The 26674-nt window shown below is 37.1% G+C and overlaps 1 protein-coding gene across 4 annotated transcripts; it reads right to left on the reverse strand.

Annotated features, from left to right (window-relative positions):
* Window positions 1–367: 367 nt before the first annotated feature.
* Window positions 368–26651, reverse strand: LOC110442694 (polypeptide N-acetylgalactosaminyltransferase 13-like). 4 transcript variants are annotated; one of them, XR_002462044.1, is made up of 14 exons: window positions 26322–26590; window positions 25294–25462; window positions 23160–23332; window positions 22576–22680; window positions 22072–22174; window positions 21512–21682; window positions 20891–21008; window positions 20091–20271; window positions 18774–18913; window positions 18285–18383; window positions 17481–17615; window positions 9494–9572; window positions 6608–9161; window positions 368–6570 (listed from the first exon to the last, which is right to left on the reverse strand). XR_002462044.1 is itself a non-coding variant. In XM_021486412.1 (14 exons), exons 2-14 carry the CDS (start codon window positions 26533–26535, stop codon window positions 9106–9108), a joined length of 1743 nt encoding a protein of 580 aa, XP_021342087.1. In that variant the 5' UTR covers window position 26536; window positions 26616–26651; the 3' UTR covers window positions 368–9105. The 4 variants fall into 4 exon arrangements, 3 of the variants coding, with proteins under 3 accessions (XP_021342087.1, XP_021342089.1, XP_021342086.1); XM_021486412.1 differs by adding an exon at window positions 26616–26651 and having other exon boundaries at window positions 368–9161; window positions 26322–26536; XM_021486414.1 differs by lacking the exon at window positions 17481–17615 and adding an exon at window positions 16786–16911 and having other exon boundaries at window positions 368–9161.
* Between the last annotated feature and the right edge of the window lie 23 nt (window positions 26652–26674).

Genomic DNA, 26674 nt, shown 5'->3' on the forward strand with positions numbered 1-26674 from the left:
TTATACCGAAACGATTTATCTTTCCAAATTAAAAGTAAACCGTACATCGCCATCGCTGTTTCTGGTTGGCAGCAATCGGGATTCGTGTTTTGAATCATTGTTCATGAAAATTTCCATCTGGTGTAATTGTAACACTTTCTGCCCCTTCACCATTTTCAATTCTCCATTTAGTGGACAGATTATGTGGAAATCTTTACTGCGCAAGAATCCTAGTTGATGCAATAAGTTTTGGTATAGAAGAAAATGTTTTCTAGCTTTATGAACATGCTGTTTGTCATAAACCGCAATACTGCCTACGTCATTATCTATCTCTGACAGAATTACCGAGACATTTGAGGATGTGGAAAATAATAACACAAACAGTGTGTAGAATATGTTCTGTTTAATGAATGATGTGTTAACAAGTTTGAATAACGATGAGAATACACTAAGCTCAAAAAAGTGTACAAACTTGCATATAGTTCTACTCCATAACCATATAAACACACTGGACGACAACTAGGTGTCTCATCTCGATACAAACAACGACGTTTATCCGACACAGCAGTCACGGGCTCGTGTATCGATTACGATTAACATGTATTCAAGGGCCATGAACCTTCTGAAACAATGGTTGTAGGAAGCAATAACTCATTAAGTTATACACACGGAATATTAACCATTTCCCAATATTTTCTAGAAAATCAACTTTTGTTACAATTATTTATTTATTATAGTTTCGTGTGATTTATCCTTCTAATATTTGATTAAACCACGGAATTAGATTATCTAAGTCCGTGATTAAACAATCTGGATTGGTATGCGTCTCATTGTTTAGCGGTATTTGATGAGACAAACCCAATTTCGTGTTAAAACCTTGTATTCATCTTGCCACTTAAACAATATTTATGCTTAAAATAAATAAAAATCAAGACACCTAGTGCATTATATGGGGCCTTGCCGCAATAACACCCGACTAGGTTGGCACTGGTGTGTGGCCTACCTAACTATTGCCAACACCTTTATATACACAGACCTAGGTCATTCACTCTCGTTTGCTACATCATTCTTTGGATAAATACCAAGTGTCCGTTTTGTAAATTACTACTTTAGATTTGGTTTTTTTAAATAATTTCAATCTCAAAATTAGAATACGACAATAAGACAAAGTCACGTGATAACATGGCCGACAATGATATATAATAGTTCACGTTACAGTGTGAATCATGCGATTCTTTAAATAAATTAACGTCCATGTAATACATGAAATGCATGTACCCCGTATGGTCGACAAGTAAATCTGCCTATGGCCTGTGCCGGGTACAGTCTATAAAGTATATATGTTTGTATATAATAAAATGATAACTAAAAACTAAAAAACGTACGAAACATTTAAGTAAATATAATTTCAAATACAAGTCCTGAAAAAAGTTCAGATCGAATTCATTCAATGTTACCTTGTGTACCTTTCTATTAGTATTAAAAAATATATAAATATTACAATCCAACGTGTAACTTTAATTGTTGTGCCGAATGGATCAAACGTTCTGGCACAGAATTTAAAATCTGACCAAGATCTAAGTTCATGTACCAAGACAACAGACACATATAGTGCATTAACTAACAATTTTCCGTGATCAACTTAAATCAAGTGACTTGGTATATTGGCGTAGACCATGCAGACCCTACACGTGAATGAGCACATCAAAACATGGCACACAGACTAGCCCCGCCCACCGCTTAAAGCACTGACACATACATATACTAACAAGGAAAACTATCATCACACATTTAACTGGGTAAAACTTTTTCTCGAAAAAGATAACAGAAATACTAGCATCATGATTTTCGGATTAATTTGATACTAAGAACGAGTTATCCTATAATGATCACATTTGTGACGTTTGTGTCAATCTTATTGAAATTATATCTTCACATAGCTCCCGTTTTCGGATATAACGCGACATATCAGTAGACGGGAGCGATGTGAAGATATAATTTCGATTAGATTGCGTTTGTGTAGCTGTTGTATGGCATTGTCTAGGTGTTCTCTAAACACCACTATAACATGCAGATAGAAATTGTTTTAAAATATGAAGAAAAATATGCTTCATCAAAACAATGCCGATGGTATAAATTTAATGTTTCTTACAAATTATTACCATAACTGTCATAACATACTAGTATTCGTTTGATAAATTATGTTTTTTTTTGCTTCAAATTTATGGGTTATCATTCCAAAACCTAGTTCATGCAATAAATGCTTCCGGTCAATAAAGAGAAAATGTCATTAGTTTCATAAAACAGATTGATATAAAAATGTCTAACATTGTAGTATACATCGAGAAAATTATAACTTCTACAAACTACTGAAATATTATAAACATTGATTAAAGCAATCTATAAAATCACAATAAAACAATAAAATGAATTAATGTTGTATGAATGGTAAATAATTTGATTTTAATATGGTGGGAAAATAAGATACAAGAAATACATTCTAAAAGTCATATTACATTGAAAAAGCAAAAAACAAAATGTTTTCCAAACATAATCCTGTTGATTTTGATTCCAATTTTGATAGATATTTGAGTTGTAATACGTATATTGATTGACTACTAAACAATCACAGCGTCAAGGGCTGGACATACAGCCAGGCCCAGGAATGTTACAAACATGCGGTTAAATAATATCAAAGCTGTTTGGCCTCTGTAATACTTCAGCTCGTAGGAATTCAGAACGATCGCCAGATATATAAAACAAGTTCCAATTGTAAATGATTTTCTTAAAACATAACATATCCAACAATACATGGAAATAGCAAGAACAAGGGCATTTAATACCCAGTACTGGAGGAGGTGCAGGTCACCAATTGCAATCTGACATACGTCAAACAACGGAAACTGCACGCTGTAAAAGAGTACAGGTCACCTACATCCGATACACGTCAAACCTAGATGACATGTAAATACTGAACAAAGCCCAGGTCACCAGTCGACATCAACATTGCTAAAGACAAACCTGCAGAACGTATCAGTCATTGATACATCTATAGGCGATTTGGTTATACCATGCAAAGTAAAAAATATAGGTCCACCTTTTAAATAACCTTAAATCAAAAACTACAAAAACATTAATTTCAATAATACAAGAACAGAAATGAGAATTTTGTCTTCAAAATAATACAATCTATCTTCTCCTTGTCATAAAATTCTTGTATTTAAACAAGTGTCCGATGAACTCTCGTGATGGAGTTTTAAATTGTGATAAGTAGGATGGTCATCGTGAATAATGACCACACTGAAAACACAATAAACTGCCAACAAAGGCAATTTTAATTGCTTCATACCTGAACTTTACCTGGGGGTAGTATTTGGTAAAATGACTGTCCGTCCGCATTAGTGTCAAGAATGGCAGTAATGACAACAACGTCATCTTAAAGGGGAACCATCTTGGACAAAGGTATAACCATTTACACAAGACCCACTTTTAGCAAAACCGGTACCTAGATCTTTGGAATATCAGTAATATGTAAGGATGGTTTATCGACCAGCACGCCAGCAGTTTTAAAAACTTACTTTTTTTTCCAAATCACTTAGTTGAATTTTCAAAATTATTCATTTTTACATATTATTACATGTACTCGGAACATATTTGGAAATTACTCAATATGTGAAAAATTTAGATAAAACATTGTGTATGCCACAGATAGTGTGTAAATCATCAAACGCCAAATGAAGGAGAATGCAGTTTTCTTATTTTCACCGCTGTAAAACCAATTTCATAAAACTAAAAATGGAGAGGTACTCATAAATCTATTGCACAGGTTATACAAATTTGCAGAATCAGAATGTGGAACAATCCTCTTTCAAAAAGGGACCACAAAAGTAACATTTACGGATGGTTTGGAAATGGTTGGAGTTGAATATAGCATAGGGACGCACGGTGCCCACATGGGTGTCAAACTAGGGGCGAAACACTTTTACCATAGTTACATAGTGGGGTAATATTACCTCTGGTAGATACTTACACAAGTCTGGAGTCGACATAGATGGTTTAAACAGTCAATAAAGACTAAAATCAACAATCTGAACATACACTGGTGTTCTGAACACAAAAGGAACACTTGTTATACCACCATGACCTCCAGCCACAAGAGGCTCACTTACAGATACATAGCAGTTACCATGGTTACACCAAATTCGTCATGCTTACACAACTAAACAAGGGTACAGGTGGCGCAGCAGGGATACTCCAGGCTTACCATGGATATACCAGGCTTACCAAACATACTAGGCTCACCAGGGATAATGGAGGCTCACCAGGGATACATGAGGCTCACCTGGGATACTCAAGACTTACCATGGATATACCAGGCTTACCCAACATCCTAGGCTCACCAGGGATAATGGAGGCTCACCAGGGATACTCGAGGCTCACCAGGGAAACTCCATGCTCACCATAAATATACCAGGCTTACCAAACATCCTAGGCTCACCAGGGATAATGGAGGCTCACCAGGGATATTCAAGGCTCACCAGGGATACTCAAGGCTCACCATGGATATACCAGGCTTACCAAACATATCATGCTCACCTGGGATATTCAAGGCTTACAAATAGTATACAAGGCTTGTAAAGCTCACGAGGGATCCACCAGGCCCATCAGGAATACAACAGGAAGAGCAGTAACAAAGATGTACCATGGTACATTGAATTATACCTCGAAATGACCCCATAAATGATAATGTTAGCTAGACAGACATCTCATGGTTATATTCCAAACATTATCAATGGCAAATCATAACTGTGTGAAGAAAAATATAGAGATGGACCCTGCTTTTACATACATCAAACCTTAAACCTGAAATATCCTAGAAAGGTTTGGTGAGTGTCCAAAGATAGGTATCAGACAGCTTAAACAAAATGTTAACATTTGATTACTTTGCTAAATTGATTGATTGAAAATATATACTTGGCCATTGGATCTGGTAATTTGTACTCCGGCACACTACCCACAAGCAATCATGTACATTCTTGTCAAATTCCTTGTTGAAATTTCAGTCTGCTTAGCAACAAAGTCCAAAAATACAAACAATTTCTTTAGTATATATTTCAATATCACTCAATAACTAAATCAATTTGATAAACCTCAACATAAATTAATTAGTTTACTTTCATTCGGGCATTCTGTTTCCTTATGTAATCAGGGAAGAATAGGTTCATAATTCTTCATTACTTTAACACAGCAATGAGAGCAACATGTTTGGTATCAAACCCCACAGATGTGGAATACTCAGGAAGTCTTATTGATTTAGACCAGACAGCTGACGGCTAGAAGGTGTAGTGGAATATTAGTTATAGATTAAATGTACATTAATAATTGTTTACATATGCTTTTCTACACTACACATTGCATATATATAGTTAAAATATACAAATCAAAATATACAAACAAAATTTAAAGTATTTTTAGAATACTAAATATAGCTATATATAAAGATATATAATTTAAGTACAATGATGTTTCAGGTTCCCTTCTCAATCCCTTGCAAACAAATACACTCTCATACCCAAATCCTTACACACTTTCATTCAATTTGAAACGATGATGCTAGCAAATGTCCATCTTGCACATAATTCATATAAAAATAAGTATTGTATTATGACTCATCAGTTTTCCAGACATACATCATAAAATATTCAGTCCAGCTATCCTCAATCAATAAGTTAAAATTATGTGTAGCTATATTATAGGGTATTTCATGTCAGAAAGTCCATTAAATTTCCATTTAATATTTCCTGTGTACACTATAACCAATCAGAAAAGCAATTCAGCATAATAGTTCACAAGTTTAAACATGGCTGAAGTTCAGTTTAAAACTAATTTTCCGATTCTCAAGATTTCAGGTTTGAGATTTTCCACATATAAAGCTTGGTATGAAATGCCAACGACTGACTCTGCAGCTAAGGTCAAGTTTGACCATTTCTAGTCTGGTCATAGGTCAACAATGACGGACTGCAGTCTTATCTCATGTCAAACTAATCTGACCTCTAGTCAAGGATGGCCGACTCTAATCTGATTTCAGGTCAAGGGTCATAGACTTCAATCTGATCACAGGTCAAGGATGGCTGACTCTAATATGATCTCAGGTCAAGGGTCATAGACTACAATCTGATCTCAGGTCAAGGGTCATAGACCTCAATCTGAGCACAGGTCAAGGGTCATAGACTTCAATCTGATCTCAGGTCAAGGGTCATAGACATCAATCTGATCTCAGGTCAAGGGTCATAGACTACAATCTAGTCTCAGGTCAAGGATCACAGATCATAGATCAGATCTATGGTGACTGACCCTAATCTGATCTCAAGTCTAGGGTAACTAGCCGCCCCTATTTGATGACAAATATGACCGACCAGATACCTCCTGCAGCAGATATCCGACACAGTTTCCCCATCGCCTTCATACAGACCAGATAATCACGAAACAGATACCCCTCTAATACTGACTAGATACTGTCTGGAACAGACGCCCCCAACCCCCAAACACAGTCAGCTTAATCCTGGAACTGCCCTCCCCACCAATACAGACCTGATGAATAGTGGAACAGAGATCCCCTAATACAGACCTGATGAATAGTGGAACAGAGATCCCCTAATACAGACCTGATGAATAGTGGAACAGAGATCCCCTAATACAGACCTGATGAATTGTGGAACAGAGATCCCCTAATACAGACCTGATGAATTGTGGAACAGAGATCCCCTAATACAGACCTGATGAATTGTGGAACAGACATCCCCTAATACAGACCTGCTAAATAGTGGAACAGAGATCCCCTAATACAGACCTGATGAATAGTGGAACAGAGATCCCCTAATACAGACCTGATGAATAGTGGAACAGAGATCCCCTAATACAGACCTGATGAATAGTGGAACAGAGATCCCCTAATACAGACCTGATGAATAGTGGAACAGAGATCCCCTAATACAGACCTGATGAATTGTGGAACAGAGATCCCCTAATACAGACCTGATGAATTGTGGAACAGAGATCCCCTAATACAGACCTGATGAATTGTGGAACAGATCAATCCTGGAACAGATGCCCTCTAATTCAGTCCAGATCAATCCCGGAAAAGATGTGCCAAAATACAAACAAGCTAACTCATGGAACAAATACCCCCTAGAACAGACCAGCGAAAATCATGGAACAGATAATCCCCTTTTACAAACAAACAAATGCGTGGAACAGAGACCCCCTAATACAGACCTGCTGAATAGTGGAACAGATGTTCTCTAATACTGTTTATCTAAATTATAGAACAGACACCACCTTATACAGACAAGCTAAATCATGGAAAAGATAACCCCCGAATACAGACCTAGTAAATTCTGGAACCGATACCCCCCAATACTATCCAGCTTAATTATGAAACAGATACCCCCTAATACAGACAAGCTAAATTGTGGAATAGTTAACCCCCCAAATACAGACCTGCTAAATTCTGGACCCCCTAATACTGTCCAGATCCATCCTGGAACAGATACTTCTTTTACTGACCAGATACCTGCTGGATGAGACCTGAAACCTCCTCAAACAGACTGGATCAGACCAGGGTCAGTCATTGTCAAGCTTTACAGAACTGTCGGAATGGTTTCTGATCATCATAAATCAACAATAAAATTGATAAAAACATAAATATGCAGCATCTAATGATCTAAATGGGTATACTTAGTTGAACAGCGGCCACAGTAACACTTGCCACCATTCATATAAGTTCATTGTTAACTTACAATAATATGTTACAGGATGTGAATGACTTGCTACCTTAGGACTATGTAAAAGATAACTCAGTACATAATTAAGTAGGATAATGACTAGCTTTGACCTCACTATGTCTTATTATATGCATTTGCAGGCTCCCAACATACCAGTCTCAGTTTATATGCTACCTTACAAATTATAATTTTTGCTTCAATCCCTTAAACATGTTCTAAAATTTCAAGCAAATGCATTCAATCTTAGTGTACATTTTAATGTGTTGCTAATAAATTAAGAATTTCTGAATCATTACTGACAAATAACCTGGGTTAACATATTTTATTGAGAAACTTTTTTGTAAGGGAGAGACAAATAAAAGTAAGGTAGCATATATCCATAACTATAGCTCTTCCTTTTATACATAGCATAACCAACAACTGCTATATCTGCCACGCCCAGTGATCCTTACATTGGCCACGCCCCAAGACAGTGACACTGACATTGGCCTTGCCCGGTGACGGTGACATTGGCCTCGCCCTGAGACACATACACTGGCCACGCCCTATGACAGTGAAATCGGCCAAGCCCTGTGACGGTGACGTTCGCCACCTCGTGTGACACCAACAGTGGCAGCGCCCGGTGACAGTGATACTAACATTGCCCATGCCCTGTGACAGTGACATTGGCTGGGCCCTGTGACACATACACTGGCTGTGCCCTGTGACAATGACATTAGCTGGGCCCCGTGACAGTGACATTGGCCGCACCCTGTGACAGTGAAATTGGCCATGCCCTGTGACAGTGACATTGACTGGGCCCTGTGACACATACACTGGCTGGGCCCTGTGACAATGACATTAGCTGGGCCCCGTGACAGTGACATTTGCCGTGCCCTGTGACACCGACATTGGCCGCCTCGTATGACACTGAATGTGCCCTATGACACTGGCATAGGCGGCGCCCTGTGACAGAAACATTGGCCTGCCCCATGACACTGACATTGGCCTGCCCCATGACACTGACATTGGCTTGCCCCATGACACTGACATTGGCCTGCCCCATGACACTGACATTGGCCTGCTCCATGACACTGACACTGGCCTGCCACATGACACCGACATTGGCCTGCCCAATGACATTGACATCTGCTGCTCCAATGACACTGATCCTTTCCAGGGTTGGTCGAGGTATTGGTTTGATAATTGATGTCATTATCATCAATAAGAACACATTGCAGTGCACCACACATCAGTGAACACTGTCTGGAGTCTCCATTCTCACTGGTGTGGCAGTTATTGATATAACAAGCTTTATTATTTATCACATGTCTTTACATTAAATCCTAAACTACATCCTATATCACCATTTCATGTCTTTAATTATCCATTTTTGAGTCGCACTACCATCACATGCTCCTGAAACATAAGACATATTTGGTTGTGATACAATATACACAAGGCATGTACATTACTGTAAATAACACTGTTGTATTATATTTAGAATCAAGTTACATTGGAAAATAAAGTAAAACAAATAACAAACCAATGTTTCCTAAAAATAAGTCACCTACTTTGACATGTACATGTATGCGACAATTTCTTACAAGAGGGCAAAAATATTAATTTTATCTTGAACTCTTGTCAAATACAATGTAAAGTAAGCTTATAAACTAAAAATTTAAAGGAAAAGTAAGATTCTTGTTTGGGTTTGAAGGGAAGGAGGGAACAGGATGGGTTTAACGTCTTACCAATAGTTGGCGCCTCCCTGTCCGAAGGCTTGGCAGCACCTAAACACTGTTTACTATTGATGTGTCGCAGCTCCAATGACTGAAACACAATAACAAATCATTTAATACATCAACATAAACAGTACATCACATATAATACTCTCCTATTACACCTCTACACCTATAATATAGTCTTATATACTGGCGTAAACCTCTCACTACTTACAGTTGTACAATTGGAAATTAATGTCACCTTCCCTGCCTTTAGGGTGTGATAAAGAAATCTAATCCTCACGGCTGAGATTTCTCTGTCACACTAGAACTTAATATCAAAATGTTACTTTATACACAAACAATGTACTTATCAAATTTGTCGCCGACTGGTCCCGTTGTCAAGCTGCGACTCGAAATTTTATTGTTTCTATAACCATCCAACAGGAAGTGTGAACACTGTCCAATAGGGGAGACAACTCTCATTTATCAATGACAATGCTTAGATTTTTATAACATCATCTCTACATAGTGACATAAACATTATGTGAAACTTCCATTGGATTCGGCTGGCTAATTGCGAAAGGGTGGAGCCTCCTTAACCATGAATTTAGGGAACTGGTGACAAAGATCATCTTGTAACAGCTACTATTGATAAGACAAAAGAAACATTTTATACCAGAATATCAACACATTTTAACGATAAACTATTCAAACAAGTGAAAGCAGATTATCATAAGTTATGTTATTTAAACTTGGTTGCAGGTGATGATAATTAAGAAGTATAATACAACACGTAACAGCTTGTTAAATACTAACGAGTAAGATATTCACAACAAGACATGTGGGTGTCTGACGATACACCACAACATTCTATCTGGTCAAGATTCAACAATAGTAGTGCCAGCATCATGACAGCAACTTCCCAACTAGGAATAACAGTGATTCAATCCTTCAAGCAAAACATTGATTGAGAATTTCAATTATAAAAGAAAAACATCTTAATTGATTGAGACAAAAAAAATACCGGTATGTATACAATAATATGGACTTTTCTCAATATGAAACACAATTGTCATTATGAGGAATGCTGTTATCAGGAATTAAAGACTTTTTTGTAAAATAATATACATTTCAATGTGATCCCATGCTTCCACTCTTTAAAACTCTCAAATAGGCAGTGCCTCCATCTTGTTTGAAACTGCTATCATGATGCACAAATTATATTCTCGTTATTAATTAAATGTGATTTGGCAACAAAATGAAGCAATGTAGATGTCCCTCCTCATTTCAGTTACATGGCTGGACACACAAGCAATCCTACAGTGTACAGGAAAGTTCATGAGCAGAAGCACAAGAGACATGCCTAAATCATAATACATGCTCATCAAGTGAGAATGAATTTTGACAGGCTAAATCTTGGTAAACTATCTGTTAAACATTGCAGAAAAAAGTTCAAACACAGAAAATGTTGAATTAGTTCAATTTGAGAAAAAGAAAACAATGAAGGAGAATTTTTTTTCCTTTTATTGGAATGTTTTGTAACCATTAAGTTAGGGTTAAGGAGTTAAGAGACTACATATAATTATAGACAGTGTAGGAAAGCTATGAGTTGTTACCAGTAATTTCTGAGGAGGAGGGACAAACACTTGTACAGTGTATCAACGTAACATAACATGTCGCTTCATGTCATTCCAGGTAACTACTTTTTTCACAACTTTTGCTTTCTTTTCTCATTACTGAATCTAAAATATTGAAGGAAACGGGTGACAAAGTATTGCCTATATACAAGCCCTCTTTTATCATAGAAAGTGTACAAGGCACATTAAAAAAATATTAACTGAATTGTATGTGAATATACTTCTGGAAATATGGCTTTTGTTCTATCAATGGCTTGACACTTGATTGACAGTAAGCAACATGAGAAATTGTACGCATCAACATCATCAATACACCAGGCCGGCCAGCATGCTGTGATCTTCACTCCATGGTCAACAGGTGCGGGTTATATCCCTTCAATAACGTACACAGTTATCTCCCCCTTGGTTACAAACACAAAATGATCTCCCTTTATAAATTGGTACTCAGTTATCTCCCCTTAGTAGTAGGCATAATCGTATCTCTACTAATTAGAGGTATTAAGTTATATCTCCTCCCTAATATGGACAAAAATCCCTTATCAAATAATCATCCGTTAGTCCACTTTAACCACAGGGTGTTCTTTTATAAGAACATTTGCATGGCTATACGAAGTGAGCTATGAGGAGAAAGTCAGAGATATGTTAAGTAGGGATTTAGTAATGTGGCAGGCAGTGATCACGTTGGTTAATGTCTCAACAGAAAGTTTCTACGTTACCTATAGTGTTACAACTACGTCACACTTTATATATTGTCTTACAGCTACACTCTACTTCTACTGTATCAGAGTTTATATATAGTATATAATACTATGCTATTGCCAATTATACTAGTCTTCGTGTTTTGTTTTATTTATATTTTTACCGTCATATGGACATCTGAAACTATTTATCGCTATAGCAGTTAATATAACTTGTTGCTGTGTATCGGTAATATAACAACTACATAACACTATGTATGTATAGAGCCAATGAAGGTAAAGGTATCTGGGTTGGTTAGTTGGGTACTTTGCTATGAGTATGTATACCAAGCGGTATGCCGGGCGATTAAAGAGGAATTAAATATAAATAGGGGGGACTTAATATCACAACATACTCAAACGTTACCAATATGAGGGGTTTTGAAGGGTTTTATTTGGTTAGCTAGTTTCGCCTCTATCACGAAGGCTTCATCTGGTATCTTATACATGTAAGTAGGTTTTTAAAATTCAAACTCTAACAGTAATTGCTGTACTTTTGTTTTTGTTAATGTAAAAAGAAATCTTTGTTTTTAAATATAAATCAATTTTAGTTTCAAAGCAAGCATGTGAATTCCAGTCTATCAATGATTTTACACCCCAGGTGAATTTGTTGTTTTTGGTATCAGAAATCAGAAAGCTACAACTGTTAAAAGGTTTTACAAATGTCCCACTCAAAAAGTTCTACAGAGATTAAAATATTTCAAAGAATACCTCACACAAACATTACATAACACTCTTCAGTTATAACAATAGATGGAGGCATAGAAACAGCTTTCAACATTCACCCATACAGTTGATACACATGTTTGTTGTTAACATATAACGTCTTCAAATTTTCTCATCAACTTTCTCAACAAAATAGTTGTCAATCTGTCATAACCAAAATTTTAAAAATGTCCAGAAGGTTATCACAAATACACAATTATCTTTAGAACATTTGTTAGCAGATACATCTGATTATGTGTTAGCTTTGACTTGACATGGGTTAGTCTGTATCTACACACAGGTATACATGTAAGACTATACCTACACATACTGGGTATGTATTAACCTTATATATATATTAGTCTAACAAACATTTAGGTTAGCTTGTAATTATGTAACTTGTATACATCTTTGTCTATACCAAGCCACTATGTATATAAGAGTGATTAATAGAAGTTGAAATAACTTGATTCATAATTGTTATAAAATAAATAAACTTTATAATATGAATGTATACCAGTATTGTATGTGCTGCGGGACAGATATAACATACAACAACTATTCATTTGTTCTGAGTGAATCGTTCTGTCCCTACTCATAAGACTTTTATATAAGTTTGGCACACAGGTTTAGTCTGAACTAACATATACCTGTACATGTTATCTTTATCTTATGCTTAACTATACTTGTATACAACAACAGCCTATACCAACGTGTTCATTAATCTAAACCTATAAATGTGTGTTAACCTACACCTAGAAGTATGTTAACCTAATCTGACATCAGTGTTAGCCTACACCTACAAATATGTTAACCTAAACTGACATCAATGTTAGCCTACACCTAGAAGTATGTTAGCCTATACTTAATCAATGTTAGCCTACACCTACAAATATGTTAACCTACACTGACATCAATGGTAGCCTACACCTACAAATATGTTAGCCTATACTTAATCAATGTTAGCCTACACCTACAAATATGTTAGCCTAAACTGACATCAGTGTTAGCCTACACCTACAAATATGTTAGCCTATACTTAATCAATGTTAGCCTACACCTACAAGTATGTTAGCCTATACTTAATCAGTGTTAGACTACACCTACAAATATGTTAACCTAAACTGACATCAGTGTTAGCCTAAACCTACAAATATGTTAACCTAAACTGACATCAGTGTTAGCCTACACTTACAAGTATGTTAGCCTATACTTAATCAGTGTTAGCCTACACATACAAATATGTTAGCCTAAACTGACATCAGTGTTAGCCTACACCTACAAATATGTTAGCCAATATTTACATCAGTGTTAGCCTACACCTACAAACATGTTAACCTAAATTGACATCAATGTTAGCCTCCACCTACAAATATGTTAACCTAAACTGACATCAGTGTTAACCTACACCTACAAATATGTTAGCCTATATTAAAATCAGTGTTAGCCTAGCCCTACAAATATGTTAACCTAAACTGACATAAATGTTAGCCTACACCTACAAATATGTTAACCTAAACTGACATCAATGTAAGCCTACACCTACAAATATGTTTACCTAAACTGACATCAGTGTTAGCCTACACTTACAAGTATGTTAGCCTTTACTTAATCAGTGTTAGCCTACAACTACAAATATGTTAGCCTAAACTGACATCAGTGTTAGCCTACACCTACAAATATGTTAGCCTATATTTACATCAGTGTTAGCCTACACCTAGAAATATGTTAACCTAAACTGACATCAGTGTTAGCCTACACCTACAAATATGTTAGCCTATATTTACATCAGTGTTAGCCTACACCTACAAATATGTTAACCTAAACTGACATCAATGTTAGCCTTCACCTACAAATATGTTTACCTAAACTGACATCAATGTTAGCCTACACTTACAAGTATGTTAGCCTATACTTAATCAGTGTTAGCCTTCACCTACAAATATGTTAGCCTAAACTGACATCAGTGTTAGCCTACACCTACAAATATGTTAACCTAAACTGACATCAATGTTAGCCTACACCTACAAATATGTCAACCTAAACTGACATCAATGTTAGCCTACACCTTCAAATATGTTAGCCTATATTTACATCAGTGTTAGCCTACACCTACAAATATGTTACCCTAAACTGACATCAATGTTAGCCTACACCTACAAATATGTTAACCTAAACTGACATCAATGTTAGCCCACACCTACAAATATGTTTACCTAAACTGACATCAATGTTAGCCTTCACCTACAAATATGTTAGCCTATACTTAATCAGTGTTAGCCTACACCTACAAATATGTTAGCCTAAAACGACATCAGTGTTTGCCTACACTTACAAATGTTAGCCTTAACTGACATCAATGTTAGCCTACAACTACAAATATGTTTACCTAAACTTAATCAGTGTTAGCCTACACCTACAAATATGTTAACCTAAACTGACATCAGTGTTAGCCTACACTTACAAATATGTTAACCTAAACTTAATCAGTGTTAGCACCTACACATATGTTAGCCTATACTTAATCAATGTTAGCCTACACCTACAAATATGTTAACCTACACTTTCATCAGTGTTAGCCTACACCTACAAATATGTTAACCTAAAATGACATCAGTGTTAGCCTACTATTACAAATATGTTAACCTAAACTTAATCAGTGTTAGCACCTACAAATATGTTAGCCTATATTTACATCAGTGTTAGCCCACACTTAAAAATATGTTAGCCTATACTTAATCAATGTTAGCCTACACCTACAAATATGTTCACCTTAACTGACATCAGTGTTAGCACCTACAAATATGTTAGCTTATATTTAAATCAGTGTTAGCCTACACTTACAAATATGTTAGCCTATATTTTCATCAGTGTTAGCCTACACTTACAAGTATGTTAGCCTATACTTAATCAATGTTAGCCTACACCTACAAGTATGTTAGCCTAAACTGTTATCAGTGTTAGCCTTCACTTACAGTAATATTAATGTTAGTCTATATTTACATCAGTGTTAGACTTCATGTACATGTATGTTAGCCTATATTTACACCAGTGTTAGCCTGACCTTCATGTATGTTAGCCTATATTTACACAAGTGTTAGCCTGCACCTACACCTATATAACTATATACTAACATCAGTGTCAGCTCACATTTACAGTAATGTTAGCCTTTATTTACATCAGTGTTAGCCTACAATTTCAAATATGTTAACCTATATTTACATCAGTGTTTGCCTACACCTATAGGTATGTTAGCCTATACTGAGTGTGTTAGCCTTCACCTATAGGTATGTTAGCCTATATTTATGTCAGTGTTAGCCTACACCTATAGGTATGTTCGCCTATACTGAGTGTGTTAGCCTAAAACTATAGGTATGTTAGCCTATATTTATGTCAGTGTTAGCCTACACCTATAGGTATGTTAGCCTATACTGAGTGTGTTAGCCTACACCTATAGGTATGTGGGCCTATACTGAGTGTGTTTACCTACACCTATAGGTATGTTAGCCTATACTGAGTGTTTGCCTACACCTATAGGTATGTTATTAGCCTATACTGAGTGTGTTAGCATTCACTACCACCTGTGTTAGTCTACACCTCCACCAACATGTTAGTTTGCCTTTCCTCCACCTAGCAGCTAGCCAATCTCTCCTCACTGTACTTCAGAGTGATTCTCAATAATTTTCTAGAACATTTTCAGGACTTAATTTTGGGTCCCTACACTCAAGCCCCTCTGTTGAAAGACACTAAAGCTGCTCTGTTTCAAAAAATCTATTTTAAGGAAAGAGAACTTTGTTCTCCATCTTTTAAATAGTATGTCTTTAACATTAGGAAATTTGATATCTAGTACAAATATAAGCAATATTTTTTCTGTTTTTCAGTTTCCTTTCCAAACAAATGACAAATCTTAAGAATATGCAGGGATGTTCTCCAATTCTTAACATATAAAGAATAAGCACCACTACATGAAGTTAGCCATAAGCATGTACAGTGTATTCTGTATCAGAAATTCAATGCAATATACTGTAACATACAAAGAACAGTGGACTATTAGATATAGGTCAAACTAGGTCAATGGGGTCAACGATTATTTAAGGGGGAGAGATTGATCCAGAACACAGCAAAACGAGAAGAGAGAGTGGCTAAAATCCCCGGGACGGGGTGCAGCTGGGTGAGCGGGGGTTAGGACGTGATACACTACACCCAATAAGCAAGGTTACAAGCTACAATTCAACACTACCTGTCGCACATATTTCCATCGCCCTTTTCCACTGTCACACCGCACAAATTTTACTTGATTGTACGCAGCCTCCATACAGATGTTTTCGTCAGTCATTATCTGCTGCTTGCCCGTGTAGGCAAACACCTGGTAATACATGCAGATTTAGCGTTATGGACACATGGAGTGGTGGGAGTGCCCACTGTGAAGTGGGCAAACCTACAATACGGCCGGCCACAGCATGCCAGCCTCACAGCCCTGTAAACAACCTCATTAATACCTCCAGCCAGGACACAGATACCACATGTCCACACACACACCAGATCTATCAAAGACAGCACTCAGCTAGACAAATATCAGGATACCGTCAATTACTTCAATTCAAGTAACTTGCTTTATAGTTTACAAATTATTCTTTTAATTTGCACATCACAAATATCGATGGTTTTGAGGATTTAACATTAAATTAACAATTCTGTCATTTAAGGACGTGACAAATCTATAGATAGGACAAAGGATGGAAAGTTGATAATTTGGCATGATATAATAAAAAATGATTATTCAGAAATCAAAAATGGATCAAATATAATCATTAAAACTAAGATTTCTCAATCCCGATAACCTGACGAGCTGTCTATGTCGTTCCAGTGTATGTGGTCAGTAGGTATGACTGGTCAGTCTCTGGCTGTGAAGATCAGTTAACGACAGATGGTTACCTGTCCGTTATATTCCCACTGCTGGTTGCCACCCAGACCATGACACTGAAACAATTTTACCGGCCCACCAATGGACGACACATCCAAACACAAGTCATCTGTTTGTAACGCTTTCTTTTTGGTGTAAGAAAATATCTGAAAGTGTGTCATGGTAAATCAAGTAATAATTTGCTTTGGTAAATAACTTTCCGACTGGTTCTCAGAAGCTCAACTGAATTCAAAAGTTAACTCAATTTTCATGACAATCATTGTAAGTCATTAACATAAAAGCATATAGAATTTGATCTTCAAAATTAAACATAATATTTCAAAGTTATTGCAGATTTTTCAATACTTCTTCTTGATTTTACACATTAATATGCATATACTGTACATAAAGCAAATACAACAGAATATTATTAAAACTTACACGAGTATTGCTTCCTTTCCCTGTACAAGTCCTCAATCACTCATACGCCTTGTAACAATTCCCTACTGCTCCTTTACCACGTACAAGTCCTATACTAAATGCTAGGGTCAGTAAGAATGTCATTGTCTTTTTTCCTGTCTTGCCTATTACCTCCCTTACACTGTAGTATTAACTTCATTAGCTTTATCCTATTTCCCGCCTTGCTCCATCACCCCCCTTACATTAGATTATTGACTCCCTTATTCTATTTAATTAACTCCCTTGTTTAACTCCCTGACTACATTATAAGAGATACTTTCCATACCTGCCTTGATCTTCTGCCTATCCTACCTCCAATACTTTATTAACTCTCTTCTTAAACTGCCTCCCCTGCTTTACAAGCTCTTCTGCCTTACCTGGTTGCCTCCCATGCCGTGACAGTTGACGAGGCCGACTTTCTCCCCACTCTTCCTTCCCATACTGTCTATACAGTGACCCGTCTCTTTGTTACGGATCTGTCCAAACAAACACATGATGAAAATAAATCCTTCTAAATCTAAGTAGTAGTTTGAATGAACAGTTTACATGAAAAGTTTTAACATGTACACTTTTTTAATGATATATATATCTTTTAAGCATATCCAATCGTACATCAATGGAAACTGATGTTACTTTGTAGGGTTAGAGAAGACGTGTGTTCTTCAACAGATCCTTTCTGTTGGCATTCCAGGCACTTTCTGAAAATCTCACAGAAGCTTAACACAAAATAATCATAGATTACTGCATTGTTTTCCTGGTTTGTCGTGAGGAATACCACTTACTTTAAAACGAAACAGGAAACATAAGAGTTCTCTTTGATAGTATATGTTGGATTGTGGAGTATGCATGAATAAGACAGGCCTCACCTCTCCCAGTGCAAAGTAGTCCACAGGCATCTGAGACTCTGGATACACGTTCTCCAGGTACCAGCGGAAACTTTTACAATTTGCCTTCTTCCTCATGTCCTTTCTGGCTGTCACATCCCCATAACTGGTGCTCTTCACCGCTACAGCACATAGAATACAATCATTCACCACAGCACATAGAATACAATCCTTCACTACAGCACATGCAGGACTCTAACACTTGCTGGATTGCTACCAAGCTTGTGATTTATTTCACTAGTCCCACGTGACACACTCATCTTTTGAGGATACCAATTATAAATGAATTTTCAATACTGTTACATTTGAAAATAATCCTTCATCTATGACTAGTGAAAACTTGAACACTAACAGGTCAGCAAGGGCCCTTCTATGTGCCTGACACTACCCCCACGGATAATAATTTGTGAACCGCTTTTAGATGACCTACGTACTAGGTTGTGATAAAGCGGTATGTTAGAACCCCAAATCATTATTATTATTATGGTCTATTTTTAGAAAGTGACCTTGACTGAAGAAACTTTTCAAATTTTTATTGCACATCTAAATATCACAGTGTATCACTATGTTCAAATTGATAAGTCGTTTGGATTCTGAGGTAAGGACAATAACCCCCATGTTCTACTTTAAGTAACAGTGACCTTGACTTTGACCTTATTATTTTTTTAAAGCACTTTATTTCAGAAAGATTATTCTTTTGAATTCATAGTTTATCTCCATAAGCAAAAGTTGGACAAACGGACCAACAGATAAATACAGTGATTACTAAAGGGTACCGGTATCTCCGATGTCGGGCCCCAATAACTGCTTGACTTCAACAAAGATATTACATATGAAGACAAAACATTTAGACAATTTTTTTGTGACAGTTGTCAATATTAATAGAGCAAAACTTCTTTTTCCGAATTATAATTCTCCTGAAATGACCATAAGAGTTGCAGCATTAGGAATTGATGGAAACCTAACCATGGGTCAGTGTGAATACCTAAATCTGGACAATGCTGCACCCATTTAATTTTTGCATCAAGAAACAAAGGTGAAATATGTAATTGACAAACAGAAGGAAATGTTTCTGGTAATAGTCTAATAGAGAATATAGGAATAATTCAATACTGGCTGAATTTGTATTCAGAAAGTAAGCAGAGGAAAAATATTATCAATTTTTGGCCAGAAACCTAGTGAAATGATAAACTCAATTTTATGTCATTTTTAAACAACAGTGACACCGACATTTGATCCTTGCTGGTCTGCTGCAGAAAGGAGAAAACCAATCTCAGTAAGAGAAAATCAGTCTTATACCTGGATTTATTTTATAGAAGAACTCTTTGTATTCATCCATCCACACCTCTACAATGCGCTGTGTGTTATGGTTGATAATACGTGCCACGCCCCCTGGCCAGGAGTAGGGCGAGGTCTTTCTGAACACATGTCCGACCCTGGAGCAGGTCACAATAAACACCTGGCCCCCACACATCCACACCTACAACACACAGGGAGAATACATTGGGTCTGTAGAGAGAACGGTGTGGAAGAAACATATAACACATAGGGAATCTGTACTGCAGGGATAGAGAGGGTAAGGAGAAAATCATAATATATTAATACCATAAAATACCAAGTGTACAGTGACTTCTATCAGAGAAACCAAATGGTTTCTTATTAATACATGTACAATACAAACTGAATATGTAGCTTATGTGTCCTCTTTTTACTCTTTTAAATGTTATAAGTTTATTCATTATGACAAATAATTCCTTTCAGCATCTCTCATTTTCCCTCTGTATATGTCCCCTTACTCTGAAGGACATACACCACCTACACCAAAGCAAACCTCCGAAATTTTCCAGTCCAAGTTTTTTCGTCTTTGCATATTGCAGAGTTATCTTCTCTTGTGAACAGGTATTGATTGTTACATCATTTGTTTGTGAGAGTAACGTCTTCAATTTTTGAGAAAACAATGTAATTTTCTCACACAAACCAATGACGTAACAATCAATACCTGCTCACAAGAGAAGATAACTCTGCAATACGCAAAGACGGAATATCACCTTCACTGAAGGGGGAGCTCCCAACTTTTCCCATTCTATTTTTACACTTACTCGGAAGGACATCTCCAAGTTCTCCCCACCCCATATATCCATGCCTTCATCATAGGAACCAACTTCATAGAAGTAACTTCTGTCAATGGCGAATAGTCCACCGGCCATTGTGGGGGTTCTGTAGGTATAAAACAGTCATCCTAAATACTAGCTAACTCATGGAAATAACAACTTAAGTTGATTCAGTCTTTAGCATAATAATGAATGTCATCCTAAACAGTCATCCTAAATACCAGCTAACTCATGGAAATAACAACTTAAGTCGATTCAGTCTTAAGTATAATAATGAATGTCATCCTAAACAGTCATCCTAAATACCAGCTAATTCATGGAAATAACAACTTAAGTTGATTCAGTCTTTAGTATAATAATGAATGTTAGATAAATAAAGAGTTGTCTCTCGTTGTGTTAGTCTCATGTAAATATCAGTTGTTTCAAATTTCTAGCTTTCCAAATCATATTAATTTGTACAACTACCAACTGAAGGTATTTAGAACAATAAAAGTATTTTGACTTCAAATAAAGTAACAATTAAGGTTTACATACTTTAAAAATTTGTAAAGATTCAAATTTATACAAAGATTAGATTTTGCAACATTTATTAATTTAAGGTTTCCATACTTTGTGGGGTTACTGCGGTCTCCATTTCGTCGGTCCAGTTCCCTCTGAGGAACTGGATACCATCTGAAGTTGAGCTTCCAGTTAAAGCCTCCCCATGTCATGTCCGACCCTGTGATATACTCAAAGGTATCATCACTGATCACATCAATGATAGGGCACACCACAGATGTCCTACAACAGATACGACAAGTTATCAAGCCAACAATCAAACATTCAGATGGTAATCACAAAACACCCTAATAGATTTCCTTTCCAATTTATTTTAACTAGGAACTTGGCAATTTAATGAATTTTAAATTATCTTCAATTTTTTCACTGCAATAATGTTGCATTGCAGGAAGTAAAGAGTGAAACCCAAACCGGAATGATCTTAATAAACACTTTATAGTAATCTGCAGCCGGCCCACCGAGAATCAAACAGCCCCACCCCTAACAGTTAATAGAATTATATCATTAAACAGATCAACAGTTCTTAAGATTACTGATCAGCCTGACAAATGTCTCCACACCAGGAAAACTATAAATTCATCATCCAACTGTACAAGTTTTACAGTGTGTACCTGTCCTTGTGGATCTCGGCTAAAAGAGGCTCTAGCCAGCCCTCCGTGCACTCACAATGAGCGTCTAGGAATGTTATTACATCTCCCTTAGCAGCCGCCGCTCCTAAAAACATTGTACAGGTGTATGATGTCTCCATTAACCAACAACATTGAACAGCCTATTCATAACTCAATTATCATAAACAAAATCTTAATTCACACACAACAGTTGTATGTTAGTGGAATTAAAGCCATTTTGGTCTCTGTGGAGTATAACTTATAGAACATGAACAGCTGATTAATAATGAAAACGTTTGTTCTGCATGGATGCATGTCTGAGGGTAGTTAACATCATGAGATTTCATTGTTTAAATAATAACAAATCAGTGATAACATGCAAGAAAATGTTTGAAAGCAAAGAAAAACATTTTTATTATGGGTAACCGGTACTTTTCATAAAAAAAAATAAGATAACTACAGAATTGAAGAGACACCCTCTTGATCATAGCTAGATAAATTGTATACCTGTTAGTCTTGCCCGGATCAGTCCATTCCTCGCCTCTGATCTCATGACCTTGGTGCTTACGGACAAGGTTGCTATATACTTCTCAAGCTTCCTGCCAAGTTCTTCTGCAAGGCCAATAAGCATTTGTTAGCAAGTAATACTGAATAAACCACTTCTATACAGAATATGTACCATACAACTTTTCCAGGATGTGTGACCTTCACATTGACATCAATAAATATATTATGTACCTTCAACCAGAGTGGCTTTTACACTGTCCTACTTACATCCACAGACCTAGTGGCTGCTTCAATCCAGTTGGGCATCCACATTGACTCTTTTACACTGTCCTACTTACATCCACAGACCTAGTGGCTGCTTCAATCCAGTAGGGCATCCACAATGACTTAACTACCACATTATCACTACTCACTGGGGTGTAAATCCAATAGGTGGGACCATATTGACCCATTAACCTCAGGTAAACTAAAATACTTCAAAAACTTTGTTATTACTGATCAAAATCTCAACTCTTTCAACTCTGATCTTGAACATGGATTTGACAAATTAAATGTATATTATTATAGCCATTGTGTGTATTTACCTCGCTCACTGGCATCGTCCACCAAGATGATCTCCTTAAGGAGGCGAGGTGGTGAACGGTTGATGATACTGTGTACCGTACGTAGGAGGGTGGACCAAGCCTCATTGTGGAACACAATTACTATACTGGTGGTGGGTAGGTCAGCCACTGGAGCATACTTTTTCCTTTTACACCTGGAAAGGGTTAGAGGTCAGCATTATACAAAGATCAAAGGCCAAAGTTACACAGAGATCCCAAAGTATACATGTCTTGTACATCACAAATGTCACACGATCAACGGTCAAAACTATATTTTGTCCTGATCATGAACATACATGAACAATGTTTAACTATTATTATTATAAAGGTGAAATGCAATATCAGACAGGGGGAAAACTTTTGAATTAATAAGGTCTGCATTACAACGATACCAACAGTCTGTAATATACAAATGTACATTGTCACTTGATCAAAAGTCATTTTTATAGTCTCTAATCATTGTATCAAATATAGAGAAAGGTTCAAAGTTCAGCTAAATAAATGCATTGATCAGTTTGACACCAGCAGATTTATGAAAGACACCATGAAAAGTACTTAAAAAGTCTATCCTGTAGTCAGGAGAGGACAGCGGAGAAACATTGTTTCACTGGTCACTAAAGACGTTATGTGATGTGAACTTTCACGTCTATCCTGTAGTCAGGAGAGGACAGCAGAGAACATTGTTCCACTGGTCACTAAAGACGTTATGTGATGTGAACTTTCACGTCTATCCTGTAGTCAGGAGAGGACAGCAGAGAAACATTGTTCCACTGGTCACTAAAGACGTTATGTGATGTGAACTTTCACGTCTATCCTGTAGTCAGGAGAGGACAGCAGAGAAACATTGTTCCACTGGTCACTAAAGACGTTATGTGATGTGAACTTTCACGTCTATCCTGTAGTCAGGAGAGGACAGCAGAGAAACATTGTTCCACTGGTCACTAAAGACGTTATGTGATGTGAACTTTCACGTCTATCCTGTAGTCAGGAGAGGACAGCAGAGAAACATTGTTCCACTGGTCACTAAAGACGTTATGTGATGTGAACTTTCACGTCTATCCTGTAGTCAGGAGAGGACAGCAGAGAAACATTGTTCCACTGGTCACTAAAGACGTTATGTGATGTGAACTTTCACGTCTATCCTGTAGTCAGGAGAGGACAGCAGAGAAACATTGTTCCACTGGTCACTAAAGGCGTTATGTGATGTGAACTTTCACGTCTATCCTGTAGTCAGGAGAGGACAGCAGAGAAACATTGTTCCACTGGTCACTAAAGACGTTATGTGATGTGAACTTTCACGTCTATCCTGTAGTCAGGAGAGGACAGCAGAGAAACATTGTTCCACTGGTCACTAAAGGCGTTATGTGATGTGAACTTTCACGTCTATCCTGTAGTCAGGAGAGGACAGCAGAGAAACATTTTTCCACTGGTCACTAAAGACGTTATGTGATGTGAACTTTCACGTCTATCCTGTAGTCAGGAGAGGACAGCGGAGAAACATTGTTCCACTGGTCACTAAAGACGTATGTGATGTGAACTTTCACGTCTATCCTGTAGTCAGGAGAGGACAGCGGAGAAACATTTCTCCACTGGTCACTAAAGACATTACGTGATGCGAACTTTCACGTCCATCCTGAAGTCAGGAGAGGACAGCAGAGAAACATTGTTCCACTGGGCACTTAAGGCGTTATGTGATGTGAACTTTCACGACTATCCTGAAGTCAGGAGAGGACAGCAGGGAAACATTGTTCCACTGGTCACTGAAGACGTTATGTGATGTGAACTTTCACGTCTATCCTGTAGTCAGGAGAGGACAGCAGAGAAACATTATTCCACTGGTCACTAAAGGCGTTATGTGATGTGAACTTTCACGTCTATCCTGTAGTCAGGACAGGACAGCAGAGAAACATTGTTCCACTGGTCACTTAAGGCGGTATGTGATGTGAACTTTCACGGCTATCCTGTAGTCAGGAGAGGACAGCGGAGCAACATTGTTCCACTGGTCACTAAAGACGTTATGTGATGTGAACTTTCATGTCTATCCTGTAGTCAGGAGAGGACAGTGGAGAAACATTGTTCCACTGGTCACTAAAGATGTTATGTGATGCGAACTTACGCGTCCATCCTGTAGTCAGGGAGAGACCGGTTGAGTGACATCATGTCACTGGCCACCAGATTAAACTGGTTGATTTTAAACTTTTCCTTGGCCTCGCTCTGTCTGTCAGAGGGTACGACCACACCCTTGCCCATCTCCCCTGGGCCAGTGGGAGGTCGCTGTATTAATCCTGAAACACCAAATCATACCTCTATATATCTACAGAGAGCTGTTAGTACCGTGATAGCTTCCTAAATATCTAAAATATATCAAAATATTGGTCCTCACACCATGGTGTTGGTATCATTATCACTTCCTCTTCCCCAGATCATAGATGTAGCCATATATACATATATATACATACATGTAAATTAAGATTTAAGATGGTTTGTCAGTCTAAATGTTTTAGAAACCGAATTGATCAATTTCAGTTGAATAATTTTCATATATTATATTATCTAAATTATTAATCATACGATAAAAATCCATAGCCTTCATTGATATCAAATTCATATTAATACAGTATAAATACGGTAATGAGATGCACACATGATAATATAAAACTGTATGCATGGTAACAAAAGATACACTACAGTGAAGAACAACTTGTTTGTCAAACTTTCAGAATAATTTGCTCCTTTTTTGTGACAGCATGAAGACCACACATATGGGGCGGGGCAATTGTGATTTAAGTTACATAATAACAGACTTAAACATCAGGTCAAAAAACACATATATGGAAATCAATGTGCATTATTGCAATGCTAAATTTTAATATTCAATTAAGTGTTTCCTACGGAAGTGTTGGATTGAATGGTTGATTTATAGTAGGTTGTCTCCTGGTGCGTAATAGTGTCATATACATATACCATCACTGCATCATAATTAACAAAATATTCAACAATACTGCAATATAACTGTTGTTTACATACAATGTATGATATTAATTGCATTATATTATGAAACTAATTAGACGTGAACTGCATAATTTTGATTACTTTTTATAATTAATTACATCACACCTGTAGGAGGCCGACATGTTTTCTCACCTTTAGGTAGGAGCTTGCCTAGGAACCCCTCATCACTGCCCCGGTGTTTATCATCCATACGTGGCTGGTTATCATTTTTTCCCTTGCATTCTGCGCCTGATCCCATGGCCGCACAGTCAGTATAGTACATAAGGATGAAGACATCGATGAGGAACCAGACCATGGAGGTGACAAGGATCACCTTACAGTACTGTAGCCTCACGCGGCTCACCATTGTCTTACAGCAGGTTACAGTACCATTACACTACATCTACAACACAAATACAGTACTGTAGCCTCACGCAGCTCACCAATGTCTTACAGCAGGTTACAGTACCATTACACTACATCTACAACACAAATACAGGACTGTA

The sequence above is a fragment of the Mizuhopecten yessoensis genome, unplaced genomic scaffold (assembly GCF_002113885.1).
Source record: "Mizuhopecten yessoensis strain PY_sf001 unplaced genomic scaffold, ASM211388v2 scaffold716291, whole genome shotgun sequence".
Taxonomy (NCBI): domain Eukaryota; kingdom Metazoa; phylum Mollusca; class Bivalvia; order Pectinida; family Pectinidae; genus Mizuhopecten; species Mizuhopecten yessoensis.

What these genes read in the sequence shown, in the direction of transcription:
- LOC110442694 (XM_021486412.1), bottom strand. Translation starts at nt 26,535, where the DNA reads ATGGTGAGCCGCGTGAGGCTACAGTACTGTAAGGTGATCCTTGTCACC. An exon ending in CCTGACTACAGGATGGACGC is followed by an intron (nt 23,333 to 25,293) that starts GTAAGTTCGCAT and finishes AACCCTTTCCAG; the next exon opens with GTGTAAAAGGAAAAAGTATG. An exon ending in AGTGGGAATATAACGGACAG is followed by an intron (nt 9,573 to 17,480) that starts GTAACCATCTGT and finishes ATTGTGTTTCAG; the next exon opens with TCATTGGAGCTGCGACACAT.